This window comes from Microcaecilia unicolor, chromosome 1 (genome assembly GCF_901765095.1).
Source record: "Microcaecilia unicolor chromosome 1, aMicUni1.1, whole genome shotgun sequence".
NCBI lineage: Eukaryota > Metazoa > Chordata > Amphibia > Gymnophiona > Siphonopidae > Microcaecilia > Microcaecilia unicolor.
In genome coordinates this window covers 145,399,981-145,421,884 of record NC_044031.1, presented here as the reverse complement: position 1 = coordinate 145,421,884, position 21,904 = coordinate 145,399,981, and the positions used below count along the sequence as shown (strand labels likewise).

Sequence of the window (21,904 nt, the reverse complement as noted above, 5' to 3'; positions counted from 1 at the left end):
AGGGGGAATAAGACAGCTAAGGAAGGAAAGGGAGATGAGAAAGAGAGGCAGCTAGGAAGTACAGGATGGTATGGGGGAAATGAGAGAGGAGATAACTGAGGGAGGTAGAGATGATGGGAGAAAGGAAGAGACTGATGGAGATCCATGCACAGCTAATTAATTTAATTTTGTAAACGGATTTCCAAACCACTCTTTTAGTGAGGAAGGATCTAGCGAAGTGGAGAATGGTCCAATAATTGGCAAATAAGGGGGTCTTTTTCTAAGCTGTGGTAGAGATTTTAGCTCCCCGTAAAAATCAGCTGGCACTAAACACAGAGACGCACTCAGTTTATTCCCCCATGCCTAGAGGTCCACGCTGAAATCCTACTTTATAAATGAAAAGTGACCGACGTGCCGCGCATGCGCAGAACAGCACAGCTGTTCTGCACATGCGCGGCACGTCACAGATCACTCTCGACGTTGTAACACAAAATACTGTACTTTCCAGGAATATAAAAACTGATCCCACATCATAAAGAACCCGTTTCCTACTCCCGGTAACCTGAGGAAGAGTTTCGCGCCAGATCCTCCGTTCACGTCCCGGTACCCTCAAAGGAAACGTTTCGCGCAAGATCCTCCGTCCACGTCACCAGCTTCGTGCCAGTCAGGGCCAATCGCTATTCCCTCCCGAATTGACAGGTTGGATTCACACGACTCCTCTCCAATCGAAAAGAAGATGGGGTAGCGTAGGTGGAACCTCCTGTGGGCACTGGGCAGCACCGGGAAGAGACGGGTTTAGGAGGATAGAGAGTGGTGGCTGTGGGGCTGGCCTCTGGGTAGAAGACTGATGGATCTCCCGTACACACAGTCAATAAAAGCATCTGTTTCTCAACCAGTCAAGAACTGTTTTCTGGTCCAACTGTCTGCCGTAGAAAGCCCACTGTAGGGTTTTACGTAATTATTTGGCCCGTATCATCTTTAATTCCCGAAACGTGACAGCTGTCAACGTAAACAGTTTGGAGAATCGCTCTGCGTTTCCAGAGAAGGGGGGGGGGGCTATCTGCGAGTGACGACATCGTTCAGAGATGAAAGGGGAAGCGTTGCAAGCCTCGCTGTGAGTTAGGATCTGCTAACGGTGAGACTATGATGCACAGCTCTCCTCCCATTCTCTCTCTCTTCCCCCCCCCCCCCCCCCCCCCCCCGCTGTCCACACACACTCTCTCTCTCTCACTCACAATCACAGGGACTCCTAGCAGCTCTCTGTCTTTCACACACATACAACTCAAAAACAAGCCCTGCTTTGGTGCCTCAAACAACTGGCTATAAGGAGCAACTGACCCTCCACTGTCACAGGGACTCCTAGCCACTCTCTCTCTCACACACACACACACACACACACATATACACACTCTCACTCTCTCTCTGAACTCACTCTCACACTCTCTCTCTCTCTCTTTCAGACAGACGCAAAAATCTTGCCCATTTTAATGGGCTTTACGGCTTGTCCAAGCATATTCTACAACGCACATAACTTAATTGGCTTAACAAGCTAATCAGCACTGAAAACAGCTCTTAACAAGCAACACTGAGCACTAATTAGAATTTACGCACACAACTCGCTAAGCGCATTCTGTAATGAAGTGCACCCAACTTCTAATGCACATAGGCAAAAAGGGGAATGGTTATGGGCAGGGAAATGAGTGTTCCAAAATTTATGCACGTAGCTTTAGAATATGGCCCAGTGCGCCTAAATCTATGTGCCAGGATTTACAAATTTTCGTTCGTGTAAATGGATGCACATAGTTTTAGGCGCTAGGATGTCAACTAAGCGTATTCTATATACCACACCTACCTTTGGGCGCCACTTATAGAATACCTTTAGTTGGCACTAATTTCTGCGCCGATTTTTAAGGTACCATACATAGAATCTCCCCCTAAAATTTTTCTTCACTCAACATGTAATTAAACTCTGGAATTCGTTGCCAGAGAATGTGGTAAAGGCGGTTAGCTTAGCGGAGTGTAAAAAAGGTTTGGACGGCTTCCTAAAGGAAAAGCCCATAGACCGTTATTAAATGGACTTGGGGAAAATCCACTATTTCTGGGATAAGCAGTATAAAATGTTTTGTACATTTTTGGGGATCTTGCCAGGTATCTGTGACCTGGATTGGCCACTGTTGGAAACAGGATGCTGGGCTCGATGGACCTTTGGTCTTTCCCAGTATGGCAATACTTATATACTTATATTCCTATGGGTGTTTCACCATTTACCACCAGCCAATTTCTACCGCGAGCTAAAAACGCTACAGCAGCTTAGTAAAAGATCCCCTAAGATTTAATACTAAAAAAATGCAAGGTCATGCACTTGGGTTACAGGAATGCAAGAGAACGGTACAGTATAGGGGGTGAAGTACTTCTGTATATGAAAGAAGAGCAGAACTTGGGAGAGATTGTATCTGATGATCTTAAGGTGGCAAAACAGGTAGTAAAGCCAGAAGGACGCTCGAGTGCATAAGGAGAGGGATGAACAGCAGGAAAAAAAAAAAAAAAAAAAGAGGTGATAGTGCCCTTATATAAGTCACTGGCAAGGCCCCATTTAGTATACTGTGTACAATTCTGGAGACCACACCTACAAAAAGATATAAACAGGATAGAGGTGGTCAGGAGGGCGGCTACAAAATTGGTCAGTGGTCTCTGTCATAAAGCTTATAGGGACAGACTTACAGACCTCAACATGTATACTCAATAAGAAAGGTGGGAGAGAGAGGGGATATGATAGAGAAGATTAAATACCTCCATGGCATTAATGTACATATAGTGAGTCTTTTCAAATGAAGGAAAACTCTGGAATGAGAGGGCATAGGATAAAGTTAAGAAAAAATAGGCTCAGGAGTAATCTAAGAAAATACTTTTTCATGCAAAGGATAGTGGACATGTGGAATGGCCTCCCGGTGTAGGTCGTGGAGACAAGGACTATGTCTGAATTTAAAAAAGCATGGGACAGAATTGTGGAATCTCTTAGAGAAAGGAGGAGTTAGAGATTACTAAGGATGGGCAGACTGGATGGGCCATATGGCCTTTATCCGCCATCATGCTTCTGTGTTGCTATAAATATAAAATCTAATAGTCCTGTTTACTAAGGTGCGCTAGCGTTTTTAGAACTCGCCATAAATTAGAACTCGCTAATGCTACAGACACCCATATGTTCCTATGGGTGTCTCTAGTGTTAGCATGCACTAATTTTTAGTGAGCACTAAAACCGTTAGCACGCCTACAGTGCAGCTTAGTAAACAGTGACCTAAGAATGTAATATAAAATACATATACTACCATATATTAAAACTACATGAAAACTCAATATAGCCATGTTTCAGTTCATACTGCATAAAGACACTAAAGAAAAAAAAAAAAACCCACACATACAAATTATTAATTATAGCATCTTCATCAGTTTACACATTAAATAATTCATACTAATAGCTAAACAATAATCCAAAATTTCTCTCTCTACTTACAATGTTATAAACAACAAAAAATTACTATCTTGTGCTGGTCAGAACTTGAGTATAAAAAAGTCCAGTGAGAAAATATTGTACCTAAAATGGTTCTCTTACTCAAACTAAGACAAATGTACAGAACATTATTTATCCATATATGTTTTCTATATTGGGCCACTTAGGGGTACTTTTAGAGAGGTGCGGGAAAAAGCGGCCTTAGCATGCCACTGTCCCACACACTAAGGCCACTTTCTATCAACTGCAGTAAAATGGCCTATTTTCCTTTTTTAAAAAATTAATGGCCGTGCACTAATGTTCTAAACAGTAATTAGAGGAAGACATTCCCAATTATCAATATAACACCAAAATACAAGGGGTTCTCTTATAGATAGTAAGCAATCATGGAGGGTTTTAAAGGATGAAAAAGCCTCGAGAAGCTCCTAGCTGTACGTTACACTCTGCAGGAGCAGGACTTCTTCATCATTGGCAAAAAAAACCTCCTTTCTTTTAAACTGAAAACAGCCCACTTGATAAAAGTAGTTAGATGTTAACCAAAAATCAATACAAAAAATACTTAGCTTTGGTCGCTGGGTCTCTTCTCTTCTTTCAAACAATCTATTAGAGCCAACCAAGACCAACTGTGGCCATTGTTTCAAAAGGCTGCATCAGGATCACAGGCCAGGAAATCTGAAACACTATGGTATCTTGTTCTGCAACAGATTAATGTTACCAACAGAGGTGGAGACAGACATCGGATCCTTCTATAGAAAGAGCAGCAGTGGATCTTCAGATTAGGGACCTTAACCCCAGCGGAGTTAAATTCTAAATTGGAATGGAGCCATTTTTTATAAGGCACATTTTTTTATAACGCGTTTTTTTTTTGTTTGCAAAGTATGCTGTCGTTGATTGTCGGTTGCCTCTTGGTAAGAGGTCGTAATGACAGATTAGATTGGAGATATTTTTTGATGGTCCCTTTTTCATTGGTCGCCCCAGCGGGAGAGTGCAACGTCACCTGAGCTTATTTTGAAGGTTGCCATTTTCAGGAAGTTGTCTCTGCAGCCTCCGTCGGCTTTTTTTGAACAGAACTGACGTAAGCTAAGAAGGGTGAACGATTTGGTAAGAAAAGAAACGCCTTTGCTGACGATACATCTCTCTCTTCTACAGATTTTCCTGGCCTGTGATCCTGACACAGTCTTTCGAAACGATGGCCACCGTTGCTCACGGTCAGTTCTAATAGATTGTTTGAAAGAAGAGAAGAGACCCGGCAGCCAAAGCTAAATTTTTTTCTATTGATTTTCGGTTGAAATCTAACTACTTTTATCAAGTGGGCTGTTTTCAGTTTAAAAGAAAGGAGGGTTTTTTGCCAATGATGAAGGAGTCCTGCTCCTGCAGTGTGTAATGTACAGGCAGGAGCTTTTCGAGACTTTTTCATCCTTTAAAACCCTCCATGACTGCTCACGCACTAATGTTGCCATTCGCGCGCAGCCATTAAAACAAATTAGCGCGTGAGCACTTACCACCTACAAACTAGATGTTGGTAAGGGCCATACGCTAATCAGCATGCAGTGCACTAACTGATCAGTGCTGGCATGTCCACTCTGCATTAAAATTAAAATTTTTAGTGCGCAGCTTGCGAATGTTAATCTCAGACGTACTGCAGGACTTACTGCGTATGCTAGCACTTACTGCAGCTTAGTAAAAGGACCCCTTAAGCTGGTAAGTGTCGATATGTATTACTTCCAATGATTCACTATTTTCATCAAGAAGAACCACACTGATCAAACATATCCTATAGAAAAAATAAAAATGTTGGGGGGTGGCACTTGTAAACATGTTAAATATGGAAGACACTAATGACTTTCAGATTTAATCAACATCTTCCAAATTTCTGATTTAATAAAAAGGACAGCAGTCGGCTTTCTTTTCCACGTTCTAAAAATACAAATTAAAAAAAAAAAAAAAAGATAATAGTTCATTATAGACATCTCTTTCCACTTTAATAAAAAGCCTACTTGTTACCCATTCCATTTATTGTAACAAAGATTAAAAGGAACAAGGGCTAATCCAAATCATAATGGTGCTAAACACCAAAGCATGTATTAACAGATGAAGAACTAGCATACCACTTAATCTGTAGTCTTAGCAAAATACCTGTATGTATGTATTAGGAACCAGAAGCAATATCACCGTTATTGCAAAATTTCCACACATCCACTCGATTCCTTATAGGCAACAATAAAGCACCATTCGTTATCCTTTTCCTCAGAATTCAAAACATAACACAGGAAGTTTAATAGCTGCTTCAATAAAGACTCCCAGAGCAAATATAATGAGAATATGGGGGAAGTTATCAAGGTGCGATAAAATGTGATCTTTTACCGCACCTTAATTTCTCGCAGGATTCAGCGACCTGCAGTATCTCAGTAGCACAGGTCGCTAAAGTCACTTTAAGGGGATAAATAACACGACTTACAGCACTAATGCAGATTGATATCTTCCCCCCTAAACATATAAACACATTAGCATGCAAATAATGGTGTAGTTAAAAAGTACTTACAAAGAAAGACAGATTATTTTGCAGTCAGACATATTTAAATACCTACTTTCCAAGTTTTATTTACGTGACGGTAGTCACTGGTAACAATTAAAAATTTAAAAATAAACTTTCAGTAAAAATTTGAATGTAAGTTTGAACCAAAAAATCATTTATATATTGTTTATATTGTTCCAACTAATGACCTTACATATTAGTTTAAATAATGTAATTTGCCAGAAATGTATAGCAAATAACACCATTGATCTTACTACAGTCTTCATTCACCCCCAAATTCTATAAATGGTGCCACCCAAAGATAGGCACGCAATTAGGTATGAAGTTATACAACAGGTTCAGTTATGCACATAACTTCATTAGCAAATTGGTGCTAAACAGGCTCTTAAGAAGGAAGGGATCCCCAGAAGCTTAGCCTGTGGTGGGAGGCAGGGCTGGTGGTTGGGAGGTGGGGATAGTACTGGGCAGACTTATACGGTCTGTGCCCTGAAAAAGACAGGTACAAATCAAGGTAAGGTATACACAAAAAATGGCACATGTGAGTTTATCTTGTTGGACAGACTGGGTAGACCGTGCAGGTCTTTTTCTGCCGTCATCTACTATGTTATGTTTTGTTTTTTTTTGTTACATTTGTACCCCGCGCTTTCCCACTCATGGCAGGCTCAATGCGGCTTACATGGGGCAATGGAGGGTTAAGTGACTTGCCCAGAGTCACAAGGAGCTGGCTGTGCCTGAAGTGGGAATCGAACTCAGTTCCTCAGGACCAAAGTCCACCACCCTAACCACTAGGGGGGGGGGGGGGGGGGTGTATATATATATATATATTTTTTTTTTTTTTCCAGAGCTGTTCTTGAACTGCTTCTCACTGTTGAGGTTGTAAACAAATACGGCAGTTAGGAATCACATATTTTGAGGGACAGCTAGCATTGTTTCAAAACTGGGCACAGTTAAATAGACTGCAGAAAAATCTGAATTTAAAAAAAAATACAATATGAAAACAGTCTTGAAATATTTTGTTTAAAAAAAAAAAAAAAGAATGAACAAATCAACTTGGCTCAAAGATACCATCACAAACAGTAATGATAACTTCCAACTATATGCTAGGAACATATTATTAACAGCCATACATGGTAGTGAGAAATCAGCCCTAGCAGGTGATGTACATACATGCTTCAAATCCCACTTCAGCTCTTTGTGATCTAGGATGAGTCATTTAACCCTTCACTGCCTCAAGCACAAACTTAAGGGCCATTTTACTAAGGCGCAGTAGGCATCCCGCGGTAGTGTGCCCATCAGCATGCACTAATCCCATGCTGAAAAATATTTTTCAGCGCAGGAGGTATGACTATAGGGGGAGAGTAGCGTACCCTGTTCTAATAAGGTGTAGGTAAGGGCTCCCCCGGTAATGACAATGGGCTAATTGGAAAATTAGCACATGGCCATTAAAGAAAAATACAGAAATGCGGCCATTTTACCACCATACTAAAAGTGGCCGCAACCCGCAAGAAGCCCACATGCTAACAGCGTTGGCCACTTTTTAGCGTGGTTTAGTAAAAGGGCCCTTAGATAGTAAGCCCTCCAGGGACAAGAAAATACCATGTAACTCACCTGCTCTTAGCTCTCTCTCAAAGCAAAGACAAAACAGGTAAATGGAGTTGTTTTGTTTTTGTTTTTTAATTTGAGGGGGCAGGGGGATAAACTAGATATTGGCAAAGGGAATCCTGTATATAAATGTAAGGGATAGGAGAGAGGAAAACAAACAAAGGAAAATTGAATAATATAGCGAATTCCTGCAGTTCAAAGGATTAAGTTTTTGATTCTGAATGTGCCTCAGCTGATTTTTCAACTGCAGATACCATAAAAGGGAAAACATATACTAATAAAAAATAATAATCAATGACCATATAGTCATGTCCCAATGGAATGAATCATCATGGATTCAGCAAAGTCAAGTCTTATCTACCGGGATGGGCATTCGTTAAAAACGAGTATCACTTTGCAGTTAAGAATATTTGCAAATACCAAGACTTTGTGATGTGAAAATTTACCTGATGCATCTCCAACTTTAAAATCACTGTCATCTGAGCTGTCATAATCTAAAGCTTCTAGTAATGAAGCTGCCAAAGGTTTCACTTGTCGTCTCTTGGAATTGCGGTCCACTGTGGAGGAGAAGAATGTTGTTAGTTCTTAGGAAATACATTTGATTGCATGTTCTCATCTCACTATCAACTAAATGGACTTGTATTTAGATACTGGAAAAAAACACAATAGTAAGTAAATCCACTTTTATTTGGATAGCTTGGAAAGCTTGTCTAATTACAATGATAAGAGTCTCTCACTGGACCTGTCTCTGATGTTCATCTTAACTTTTCAATATAAGCCACAATCAGGGATTTAGAATATCAGGAAAAAAAGAAAAGTACTAATTCTTTGTAGAGTTCTTCTTGACCAGTCCTTACCCATCTCTTTTTGTTATATGGTTAAATAAAAATATAAAGAATCCTACCAATCTATTTCATTTATTGTACTTTTTTTTTTTTACTGCACTGAGAGATTTATTTATTATTAGGATTTATTTACCACCTTTTTGAAGGAATTCACTCAAGGTGGTTTACAGTAAGAATAGATCAAACATGAGCAATAGGCAATTACAGCAGTAAAAATATTCAAGTAACAATACAAAATATGGCATGGTATACTACTTGCAATGACAACACAATGAGGCATATTTTCAAAGCACTTAGCCTTCCAAAGTTCCATAGGTTTCTATGGAACTTTGGAAGGCTAAGTGCTTTGAAAATATGCCTCAATATGTACTAGAACATTATAATTGGTAGTGAAAGGTAAGACAAAGTTGTAACACATAGATGAGTAAGAAAGTAGGAAGAATTAGAAAGTAAGGTGATTGATTTGAAGAAAGTTGCACATAAGGTCATAGAGATGGTTAAATATTATCTCAGCTAGGGTAGGAGTGGATAAACATGTCCCGCTGCAGTATGTGCAACCCGAGTCAATCCTTACGTGTGTGAGTGACACTAACAAGTTAGTTACTTCTTCCATTAAAGGCTTGGTTGAAGAGCCAAGCTTTCACCTGCTTCCTGAAGTAGAGATAGTCTTGTGTTAAGCGGAGCCTTTCAGGCAATGCATTCCAGAGTGTGGGGGCTACTCCGGAGAAGGCTCGCTTGCGGGTATCACATCGTGTAATGCCTTTTAGAGAGGGTATAGTTAGTGAAAGTCCTTGGAGGACCTTAGTGTCCTTGGTAGTGTGTGGAGGATCATCCTATTCTTCAGATACTCGGGGGCATTTCCTTTCAGGGCCTTGAAGATCAGACATAAGAGTTTTAAATTTAGACCTGTATTGTACTGGTAGCCAATTAAGTTTTTGCAAAAATGGTGTGATGTGGTCACATCGCTCACAACCTTCTATGAGTCTTGCTACTGCATTCTGAATCAACTGGAGCTGGTGCAGGCCCTTTGTAGTCAGACCATTGTATAGTGCATTGCAGTAATCCAGTCTTGATAAAATTTACCTTCTCGATGTAAGGAGAGAGGCAGCGTAGCTGTTGCAAATAGTAGAAGCAGCTCTTGAGGGGTATTTTCAATATGATGTTCAAATGGTGAAAAAAATGTTTATTAGAAAACATGTAAAAGTAAAAAAACAAAAAACTAGGGCACTGTTTACTAAGCTGAGCTGTAGGGGCGCTAACCTTTTAGTGGGTGCTAATGCTAGAGACATCCATCTATTCCTACGGGTATCTATAGCATTAAGCGTACCTGCAGCGTGGCTTACTAAACAGGGCCCCAAGCCCATAATGAAAGGCGTAAATAAACGTTTTCTGATATTCAAAAATACACAAAAAATGTTAAAAAAAAAAGATGTACCGCAAACACCATAGATGTTTTGATAAAAATATCTCTGCCAATCGGAAATACAGTATGCAAAACGTGCAATGGTGGTACCAGCCCCCGTGTTGAGAAAATGTCCACGGCAATGGCAGGATGCTCTCCATGGTGCAAAATGTGTATACATATCTCTGCATGTGGAGGAACATTCCTCAATATGCACGTCTCTGCGCAGGGAGCCAAACGTTTCAGTTCAGGAGTCTGGGTTCTTAGTCCTCCTGTGTCTCAGGCACAAGAGAGAGATCTTCAAGCACCACCACCATCTGCCACCCCACAATGTCTTCATGAGGGCAAGGAGATCCATAAGGAGCAGCCTGAAAAGGCAAGTGTGAAGTAGTGACCTCCAGGATCACATCACCACTCAAGCACTATACATAGGCAAGGTCACATACAGCGAGTTCCTTTTACTGTTGCAAATCAGTTTCTACAGTTCTAATTACACAAAGTAACAAAACATTGCTGAAATCAGAATGCCCAGAGTATTCAATGACAAGTAATCATGGGACCGACTCCACTAACACAAAAAGTTGAGATGAGAGGGCTGCACATATCTGGACCCCCTCCCCCCTGCATGCTGCTCCATGCCTACATACTGATGGGAACGATGGCAGCAGCTCACTAAAGTGCACTGAACCACCCAAAGGCACACCTGCCTCACCTCACTGCCCACCACCACTTCCTAGCAACAGTGCACATGCTCCACTGCAAGGCCACCTAGCCATTCCTCTGGCCCCATGGCCACCTCACTTCATACAGCATCTGTGCCAGTGTACTGCATACTCATCCCCTCAACCCCGAGAAGATCCTGCCCTAAGCCGGTGCATGAGGAAGTGCCTCAGAGCCCAACGTATCACAGACTTAACATCTCTATAACAGCTCTGTCCCCAATCAAAACACGAGTATACAGCTACCCTCATTACAGTGTGCCCATAACCCCCTTATCCACTAGACTATGTTGAAGACAACCCCCAACCTATGAAATGACATGGAAAGGAAGCACTCTTCAGCAACCAATACAAATGCGCCAAACACGTCACACACACACACACCTACCTAGCACATTGCAGCTGCTATGACAGGGAAAATAAAACAGTAACCCCAAACACACAGTGGGAAATCAAACCCACATCCCCTGTACTCAGGACACACAGCCCCAACCCCTATACCAAACCGTATCTGATCAAGGAGTGTTCAAGGAGAGCAGAACACTGACCATAGAGGGCCGTCACAGCACCAGTTTCCCCACAAATGGTCTGTCATGCCACCAAACCCACACTCACTGGATAAACCACTGTCAGCTTCAAAGTTCGGTATAACGTCTGGCTGAAAGATCATCATCTAGTCCACAATGAGGAGAAGACCGTTCGTTGTCTGAGTGTAATTGAGCATGGCCCTCTTACAACTTTACATCCTGTTTTGTTTGGTAAACAGGTGTCACCCATCTCCTCTTTTTATTAGTTTTAGGGGGGGGGGTAATAAGTGATTCCTCTATCACTTTATCTCAACACAATTTCCTCAGTTTTTAAAGAAGGTTTTTTTTTAATTGCAACAACTATGTAGTATTCGTAGATTTGTGGCTACAGAGATTTTACACACTCTATCATGCCCATCTGACCTCCTGCCTGGATTACTGTAATGTGATTAATGCAGCAGTTCCTCAGAGTACTCTTAAATGTTTACAATCTTTACAGAACACAGCTCATCGTTTTCTTTCTCAGGAAAAGTGTCAAAACTATGTGACCCCTTTGTTCCTGAAACTATACTGGCTGCCTATTAAATTCCGGATTCAGTTTAAGATTCCTATTTTGATCTTTAAGGCAGTACATGATGGGACACCTATTTGGCTGCCCCCACTGATCCTTAAGCTCCTCATGGATCCTGTGCTCTCTCTCTCTCTCTCTCTCTCTCTCAATGATCATACAGTAATTGTAACTGGCCCTTCCAGAGCTCATTGGAATCTATGAATAACAGCGCTTTTTTCTTTATGGCCCCTTGGTTTTGGAATAATCTGCCACTAGAAATTAGGCAAGATTCATATTTCAATGTTTAAGACTAACTTGAAGACCCATTTATTTTTGGAGGCCTTTGGGGCTCAGTGACATTGAATGCAGGGATATGGGTGGAACTGGAAAGCTTTTGTCTGCATTGTATTTTTTGCTGGATGAAGGGCTAAAGACGTCTCTTTCCTGTACATGACTGGAGTTCTTTTCTTTTACTGATATATTTGTAAATCGCCTAATTTGGCATTGCCGTACATTGGTGATTAATACAATTCTGAAATAAACTTAAGAATAAACACGTGAGACATCCTTCAAGGGCCAAGCTAGGGGCCCCTGAAATGTCTACATTATAGTGGGCTCCCAACCCCTACCTTATGGAAACTACCACCTATGTGTACACTCCCCCCACTGGCACCCCCCAAAGCATGGCCATAAGGGGTGAGGTGCAGCCACTGCCATCAGTAAGGGCCCCAAACAAGCGAGCACGAGTACTTTCCCAAACCTAGGTTTCTCACCTTGACGTCTGTAAAATGCCTTTCTCCTGGGGGTCCCAGCAGAGGCAGCCAGAAGGATGTGCAGCTCCGACAGGGTCCCTTGCCATCTCCCAGTCAGCTGTAGGAGACATAGGCATGGGGATGCACGCACACACACCCACATCCCTGACAAAAACAATAACAATGGCCCTATCCTTGCAACAGCGCAGTGCCATACCACCTTCCAGTCAGTGCTTCCAAACCTAGGATCCTCCAAAAGGGCCACCACCCACCCTATGTGACCATAGCCAGACAACCCTCCCAGGAGCCCAACAGCTCTGATACCACTGCTTCTGTGGTTCCCTAAGTCATCTCATTGGTGTCAAACTTCAGACATGTCCCCCAGTTGTCTCTGTCCCCCAAGAGAGCGTGGAAGGAAATGGTCATGTAGCCTGGGCCCTGGAAGGTACCACTCAACCCACAACAGGCCAACACCCCGCAACATCTGGAGGCCAAGGAGGGAGGCAAACCCCTAGAGGGATATGACCCAATGGAGAGGGAAGAAGGGGCACTGAACAGCCCCCCTCCCCGGCAGCTTCGCTGGAGGGCACAGCAGCTGTAGGCTGCCCTGAAACAGATGCCACGCCTGCTGGTGAACACCCCCAAAAAGACACCATAACCCAGCTCCTACTGCAAGTCTCAGCCATGCACGGAGACTTGCAGCAGGAGCTGGTGGCCCGATGACACATATAGGGTCAGATTTTGGCAGAGCTCAGGATGCTCTATGAGGAGCGACTGCAGCCTCAATGAGGCCAATGGACCAGCACCACTGTATATAGTTTATAGTGTTATATTTTTACAAATACAATGTTTACAGTTTTTCACATAAAAAATTGTGTTGATTTACTGATATGCAAGGCTGGCAGGCGCTGTGGTGCTAACAATACTTGCCAAGCCCTGGGAAAGTGAGACTGCTGAACCGGGGAGGAAGGGAGGGGTGACAGACAGGGACAGAAATGTCTAAAGGGCCATCAATGTCCACAATCAGAGCAGCTCTACCTAAATGGAAAGTGCTCCATCAGAGGGCTGTGTTAACTGAGAAGGATCTAATGTGCCCTGGAGCAGAAGGCAGCCCTACGGGACTCAAACCTAGTCCACCCCCCCCCCCCCCCCTCCGCCCAACCAGGATCCCAGGCCACAACCCAAACCATGCTGTGTCTCCAATAGGCAAAAATTAGGTGACAACAAATGTCTTAGGGTCTGCCACAGCCAGCAATAACAGCTGAACTAAAATAACAGTTGAACTAAAGTTGCCCACAACAGAACTGACACAGGTGTAAGGTCTATGGAAGCTGCTACCTAGTTGCCCAAGGGGGAGTGGGGGGTGGAGACCATACAGGACTGCAGTCTCCCTTTCCACTCCCACTCCCTTCTCCCAGATGACTGTATGGCATTTGGGAGTGGGGCCTTTCCCGAGCTGAGTCATGAGGCCAGATATTGGCCTGCAAGGCCTAGGGCCAAGCTAGTCCTTCAGTTGGTGAAGAGATGGCAGGAAATCTGAGGGTCAAAAGGTTCAGACTGGGACAAACACATAAAGGTAACAAAGCACTCAGCAACTCTCCACTATTTCTCACAACCACTTCTCCACTCTCCAACTCAGCAAAATTTCACATGGGTCCAAAGACAGGTTTAGCCTTATCCTAGACACTTTTAAACCATTTGTAATTCCAGATAGTTTTCTTTCCACCCCCAGGAAGTAGTTTTGCTATCCGCTATTGCCAAAAAACACCACCCATGTCACACCCATAAAACTCTGTGTGAACAAGTTCTTTTCGGCATCTATCGGACTTGGGTGGGTTTTGTTTGTTTGTTTGATTATACGCTTTAAGTTTTTCTGCAAGAAATGCATACATTTGCAAAGATATGCCATTTTGGGGATTTTTTTTTTTTTTTTTTTTGCTTTACGAGCCCCTTCATCTAATCTTTAACTACCTTACAAGCCACCATTGTACCTGCTTCTGACATTCCATCTGAGAAAGCCCCTTAGTTCGGCTATTGTATCTGTATCTAGTACATAATTCTTACTAAATTATATATTATGCAAAAATCAGTGTATTCAATTATAGGCTACTCTAGAAAAACAACTTTATATAGCAGTCAGCCTTAGCCTAACAAAAGGTTAGAAAGAAATTATCACACCGTCAAGGCAATTCTATAACATGGCACTGAGTAGGAGCCTACTTCATAAAGGAACACCAGTGCCTATTTTCCTTTAATAAATACTATCCTCACCAGGTGGTATATATGCGTTTAACATTTAGTGTGAGCAGTTCTATCAACCGTGGAGCTGTTGTGTTAACCCACGAATTCTACATAGCATGAATTAAAATTGCGTGCACAAATCCAATCGTATTTTTCTTCCACAAGGCTTTTTTAGGCACAATATATAGATTCTAGCCCTAAGTACCTAAGTGCTGTAGATACCCAAGTAACTCACAGTATTCTACGAGTTACACTTGTAAGCTTGATCTCTGTCCACGTGTATACCCCTAGTAATTACGTAAGTTAGGCAGGTATTTATAGAATAGCATTTGGGTAGCTACGCATGTATGTGCATAGACAACATACGTAAATGTCTTTCTACACACCTATGTACATAATGAGCATGTTAATGTTATTGACTATGTTATAGAATTGCTCCCCATATGAGCATTATAGAAACTTACAAGAAGTATGCTGCAACATAATTTTATTAAAGTATACTAGAAAGAGATTCAAACAGAAACCTGTAATTGGGTTAAAACTGGATTACGGTTTAAGATTCAAAAAGGGGAAGGTCTGAAGAAAACCCACTGTAATTGAAAGCATATACCGCCGGATTCTATATATCATGCCTAGCATTCCGTGCCAAAATCCAAGCATATTCTATAACAACACACATAACTTAATTGGTTTAACAAGCTAATCAGCATTTTAAACATTTAACAAGCAATAACGAGTAATAATTGGCAATCAGAATTTACTCGTATAATTCGCTAAGTATATTCTGTAACACACAGCGCCTAAATTCTAATGTGCAGAGACAAAAAAGGGCATGGTATAGGTGAGAAACTGGGCATTTTGTGGGCCTTCCAAAATTTATGTGCACAGTTATAGAATATGCCTCTCTGCACCTAAATGTATGCGCCGGTATTTATGCCACGTTTCCCTTGGTGTAAATGGATGCGTGTAGTTCTAGGCACTGGGATATGAATTAAGCGTATATACTGTGCCTAAGTGTAGGTGCTGCTTATAGAATACATTTAGGAAGATTTTTCAGGCGCCATATATAGAATCTAGCCCATAGGGGCTCATTCACTCATGCTTACCACTCAATAACACCTATCTCATGTTATCTGCTCTAGGGTCCAAAAGAACAAAATGGGTTTTGCAGCAGATAATATGGGATAACAATCTTATCGCGCTCCAACCACTAGTAAATAAACCCACTCCCCCCCCCCACACACACACACACACATTCTAGGCAGGTACTGCTTAGGTTGAATGACTAAAATATAAGAAATTGCCAAAAAGAAAATAATTTTTCCATTTCAAATGTAATGTAACAATAAAATAAAATTCAGAACAGAAAAGCCTGTCATGATGAGCTCTAGTATCCTATTTTCAAGGGGAATCTTCCTTATTAAAGACGACCAAACCCCAAACATCAAAATACTTCAAAAACCTATATTGAAAATCTTGGCACAAAACATGTTGCTTCACTTCATAAATGTATGTAAACCTTTGTTGATACATCAAGTAGTATACAAGTCTATACAAATGAAAAGAACAATTCAAACTGCTTTTCATATCAGAAACATCTGTAGCCAAACAAAAGATTTCAGCAGATGAATTAGAAAAAATAAGATTAAAACTTACAGCCACGGCACTCCTTCCCAATAACAGCTTTACTTGCTAGCCTAACTTGCTTAGTGCAAGGTCTATATGCACCTCAGAGAGGTCTAAGTGTTACTCAACAAGTGATTGAATAAAAGCTTACAAAACAAACACTCAAACATTATTTTCCTACTGTAAAGAGCATCATGTACCACAAGCGGGCTTTAATCCATTGATTTACAGTCAAAAACAAATTTTCAAAGCCAATTTTTTGGCAACTTCAAAATTTTTCGATTGTAAACAGATAAAGCCTGCCTGCAGTACACGATGATCCTTGAAGTAAGAAAATAACTAGTTAATTAGGATTTGCACACGCATCTTGCTAGGGACTATTCTATAAAGATCCATGCACAAATCTTTTAGTGCACAACTCAAAAGGGGGCATGGCCATGGGCATTCAATAAAGATGTGCACAGTATTACTGAATACTGAGATACAAGCCTAACTTATGCGCTAGGATTTACACCAGGTTTCAGTTGGTGTAAATCATCGTGCCCAAAGTTTGGTGCAGAAATCGGCTCTAAGTGCTTTTCTATAAATGGCATGCAACTCAGTGACATTTACAGAACAGCGTTCGGCAAAGATTTATTTTTGGAACCAAAATTTGGCCGTCATTTACTGAATCTAATCTTAAGTGGTTCCACGTTAACCAGGAGCAAGTAATGTAAGTTAATTTGAATATTAACATACAACCTGCAATTTAAAAAATACCAGGAACACCCTTCTTGATGCATCATTATTTCTGGACTTGCTGCATGTTAAAATCCTGTGTGAAAAAGCATTAAAGCCAAAACTTACGTACTTTAGTAAAAGAGCCCCTTAATCTAATAAGAAAATATTTATAAATCTGCAACATAATTTGAAAGTTGGAATATCATTTATTCAACGCGAACTGTAATGTATATTCTAAATATTTACGTATAAATGTTAGCATCTACTTATAGAAATGCTCCCGTACTAAAAATCACAGAAACTTAAAAATTATGCAGCATAATTTTGTTTGTTTACTCAACACTATAGTCCTCATTCTACAAGTCCTATTTGAATTTAATACATGCATAAACCGGCATTTAAAGGTTTATCTTGCATAAACGTCTAAGTCCCCATTTAAAAAACCTGGATATACATGTATTAGACCTAAGAATATGCAAAGGGCAAGATTGGGCAGGTTTTAAAAAGAATAAGGGCATGGCAACATTATAAACGTTTAGTCCCCATTTCAGAAGGGAACTAAACATCTACATCCTAAAAGATGGACATTGGGAGTTACATCTGCTCTCAAGCACATTTAGGATTTAGTGACCAGCTGCTATTGAGCAGCACTCCACTGGAGGGATCAGGGAGGTTCTCCTTTAATCTCTCAGTGGTTCTTAGCCTCCCAAATTCCAAACCAGCAAGGTTAACAGGTCACTGCGACGGCGTCAGGAACATAACTGGTTATGTTTCTAAGATCGCAAAGGTAACTTGGTTAAGTGCCAGATGTTAATATATGGCCTAGCTTTAAGGCTACCACTGGAATAGTGATGGCCAAAGCTATGCAGCCTAAAAACAACTGAAAAAGTACTGACTAGGCCAAACAACAAGTAAATGATTTAATATTTGAGAATCTGCAAAAAGCAGGTCTGAATAATGACTTCTGACACAAATTGGTACAATTTTTAAATCAAATATAGCACCTGTAATGAAAGATCAGATGAATAAAATGGAGCTTATTAGTTTTGGTATACAATGATACAGAGGTAATACAGAGTTCATGAGAAAGGTATGAAAAGTATTGCAGCCGGAAGATGTGAAACTGTTATCTCAACGCTTCCCAAAACATGTTGATAATTAGCAGTAGCTGAGAACGGAAGGAGTTGGGTACATCAGATAGCAGATCGCATGGGAAAGTATGATCTCAGAAAGTGAGAAAGATTAGGAGCAAGGTATCTCACCATTCACTTCTATGGAGAAGATAGGGTATAAAAGAGGAGAGATTTTGGCTCAGTTTGAGAGTCCTCTCCAAAGCTTCTGTCAGACGGCGAAGCCCTGTGCGGCTGAAACCAGAATCTGATGTCTGTATTTGTATCAACTTGAAGACCTGTGTTTGGGTAAGAAATAAAATGTACCTATCTATCTAAACCTATCTCTGTCTCTATTTTTATTGATTCTATCTTCTCTTTACCTAACATTTAGCCTAAGGTAGATCACATACAAGTGACACTCAGTTTTGGACAGAAAGCAGTAGTTATGGGAATTAGTTTTCAATTACGGCTCCTAATGCCACCCCAGAACAGACCCCCTTATGATTGGGTGACAATGGAGGTTAGAGAAACTATACAGAACCTGATATATGAACTAAGTACCTTTAGTCCCCCATGTGACGGAGTCAGAAAGAGGTCTATAAGAAGAGGTAAATAAAAACACAGAACATAACTGGTTATCTTTGCAATCTTAGAAACATAACCAGTTATCTGCCAGCTTTCTAAACGTGTTTATACTATACATTTTTTTAATGGATATTTATGGTGCATAAACATCCATTTCCCTGTATTTTAGAACAGGTTCTACATCGGCAGATTCTGTGCTAAAATACAGAAGAAAATTGAGAAACACTGCCCTGTATGTCTCAATTCCTTTTATGATCAATCTTGAAATGACACTGTGACAAATTAAACTTGGGTATACATCTAAAGTATCACATACCATGTAAATTGAGTTTATCTTGTTGGGCAGACTGGATGGACCTTACAGGTCTTTATCTGCCGTCATTTACTTTGTTACTATGTTACTATGTAAATGTGATGCATTTTGTTTCATTCTTTATTTCCAAAATTACTGCTGTTTGACATTTTCTTTACAGGTTACTACTGAGCAACTATATTAGCACATAATAAACTATAATTTCAACAAAAAATTACATTTTAAGTAGATCAAAGGCACAAAATATTTTTATCACTGAACTTCCAGAAATATAAATCAGTTTACAGCCCACACCTTGAATGCTGCCTAGCCATTACTTCACACTTAACACCAGAAAGTGAATGAGATTTGCTCTCCCCATTAGATTGTTTTTTTTTGAAGATGCCTTATGAAAGATAGACAAGCTGCAAACTTTTATAAAACTCCCAACTTGTTTTTCTTTATTATTCCCTACAACACTATCTTAACACCACGAGAAGCAGCTACACTGCAGGATGCAACTCTTTACATAATGGTGTTAATTCTCTACAAGTCACCTACAAATTGGCGCCAGGATGTTGCACAATAAGCACAAATTCTATATTGGCAATTTTTTTTGTTACATTTGTACCCCGCGCTTTTCCCACTCATGGCAGGCTCAATGCAGCTTACATGGGGCAATGGAGGGTTAAGTGACTTGCCCAGAGTCACAAGGAGCTGCCTGTGCCTGAAGTGGGAATCAAACTCAGTTCCTCAGGACCAAAGTCCACCACCCTAACCACTAGGCCACTCCTCCACTCTACATCGGCAGATTCTGTGTCCATAACTGCCGTTAGGCATATAACTGTGGACTTGCGCTAGTATTCTGTAACTTTATGCACTAGCACTTACACTAGCTCAATGGCTGGTGTAAATACTTGCACCTAATTGCTGTCAGACACATAATTAATAGTATTCTATAGTCTGCGCACATTAGAGCTAGGCATCCACTTATGTCTCTCCCAGGTCCACACTCCTTTGCAGTTGTAAGCTATGAATTGTGCAAGCTCAATTTGTAGAATATGGACTGAGGGCAATTACACAAGTAACTACAAAAAAGTGCCCATTAGCACCAATTAATGATTGTTAAAATCAATTAGTAGCTAATTTAACAATTACATTACACACAAAACTGCTACTATTCTATAATTTGTGTGTGCAACTTTGTACACTAAGGGCCTCTTCTCAGCCCAAAATGAATGGGCTGCGACACATTTGCCTTTTCGGGAATCGCTAGCATATTTTAGTAAAAGAGGCACTACGCGTCCAATTGTGTGCACAGGTTTTACAGAATTAGGGGAAATCTGGCTGTACTTATGGAGCTTTCTGCTGCCAAAATTGGCTCTTAAAAACCTACTTCATGCGATAACAGTTTATTACAGGCCAACATTTGATTGCCCAAGAATTCATTTTAAGACTATAAAACAAGGCATTCCCAAAAAAGAATTTACGTTCAACACAAAATCTCTTGCCTTCCCTCTGTCGCTCACTATTACTACTTTGAAAGGAATGGCCCTATGCACTACTCCACTGGGGCTCTGACGGACTAACTCGCCGAAGGAATCGCTTTCCCAGAACCTCTGCCCCCAAAGGTATTTGGCTTTCAGGAAGACATAAAGGGAACAAAGCATGCCAGGCACGCATGTCATCCTTATATACTACAGCACACTGACTGCAAGAGAAAAAGGACAGCTTGCAAGGTTTCCACGTGCACTTTGCAAATATTACACCGAAAGGCTCGCTGCGCACTTTCGGGCGTCTCTCGCTCAAATCAGCCAGAGCACAATTCGGGAAACGGAAGAAAAGTGAGCGCAAGGCGTCGGTCCCCCGCCGAGCGTCAGCAGACACTGGGCCACAGCTGTCTGCCGGAATAACACCAGGCCGCACGAGTGGCTAAATGCAAAAGCGGGAACGCGAATCCTCCGGACACAGTGAGTGCAGGGAAAAGGATGAGCAGAAACACTCACTGAAAACGGCGGTAAGCCAACACAGGACACGCTTTGTTTAGTGATACTCCAGGGTCTGCTATGTTTCCAGCTCATGCGACTATAGTGGCGCACAGGTTACGTAACTGATGGGCGGAAACAAAACAAATAGATATCACTTGGCGCATGGTAAACGTCACTAGGGGCGGGAACAAAAGGAGAAATCGCATTTCTTCATTGGCTGTAAATAGAGAGGAACGCACATAAAGTTCTCTGCGCCGATTAGCATCCAGGAAGTTTAATGATGGGATGTGGCAGGAGCCTATCTCGCCTATTATTTGGGCTGAGTGTAATAGGCGGAGTTTGCCACCATATTGATCAGAGCAAAATAATTGCTATTACTATTGAAAACAATAGCAAACTTGCGAGCTTTTATTAAACCTTCTAGGTTTTGCATTCTCTCTGTTGAGATTAAGAGGGGGGAGGTGGGGTTGGGGAGTTATCGAGGGGTCTGTGAAGGCAGGAGGATTGTATTCAAAATGTATTTGCTAGTGCTCCAGAGAACCTGCTTTGTTGTTTACAATGCTGTATTGTGGATTTCAGTGCTACGTTATATGCCTGTATTGTTGCTTAGGATGAATGGATGATAAAGATATTTCTATATTATAAAAAGTACTAGCAAACACTTAAGACTGCATATGTGTATTTTTTTTAATTTAACAGCTTTTTTTACTTATTTGAAATCCTCCCATATGTAGATAGATATCATGAAATAAAATTGAAAATCACTGTCTAAAACAGCAGTAATAAACTCTGTACTTTCTGCTCATTTTTCTACATTGTTCTATACAATACAGTAATACATGGCCAATTCTCAGGATATCTGGTTTCCTTATGGGTTTGTTGTTAAATTGAGCACAGCCTAGTGGTTTTTATTTACAGTT

General features: G+C 41.0%; 1 protein-coding gene across 9 annotated transcripts in view; it reads right to left on the bottom strand.

The window, feature by feature from the left end:
- PHF14 (PHD finger protein 14) overlaps positions 1-21,086 on the bottom strand; it is a 599,885-nt gene extending 578,799 nt beyond the window's left edge. For all 9 annotated transcript variants that reach the window (XR_003941940.1, XR_003941941.1, XM_030201081.1 and 6 more), the window contains exons 1-2: positions 21,003-21,086; positions 8,072-8,182 (exon numbers count right to left, since the gene is read on the bottom strand). Coding sequence is in view for 7 of the 9 variants with exons in the window: in XM_030201081.1 (XP_030056941.1) it covers positions 8,072-8,182; position 21,003 (112 nt within the window). In the remaining 2 variants the exon portion in view is untranslated. The remainder of the gene's footprint in view (positions 1-8,071; positions 8,183-21,002) is intronic.
- Positions 21,087-21,904: the final 818 nt, after the last annotated feature.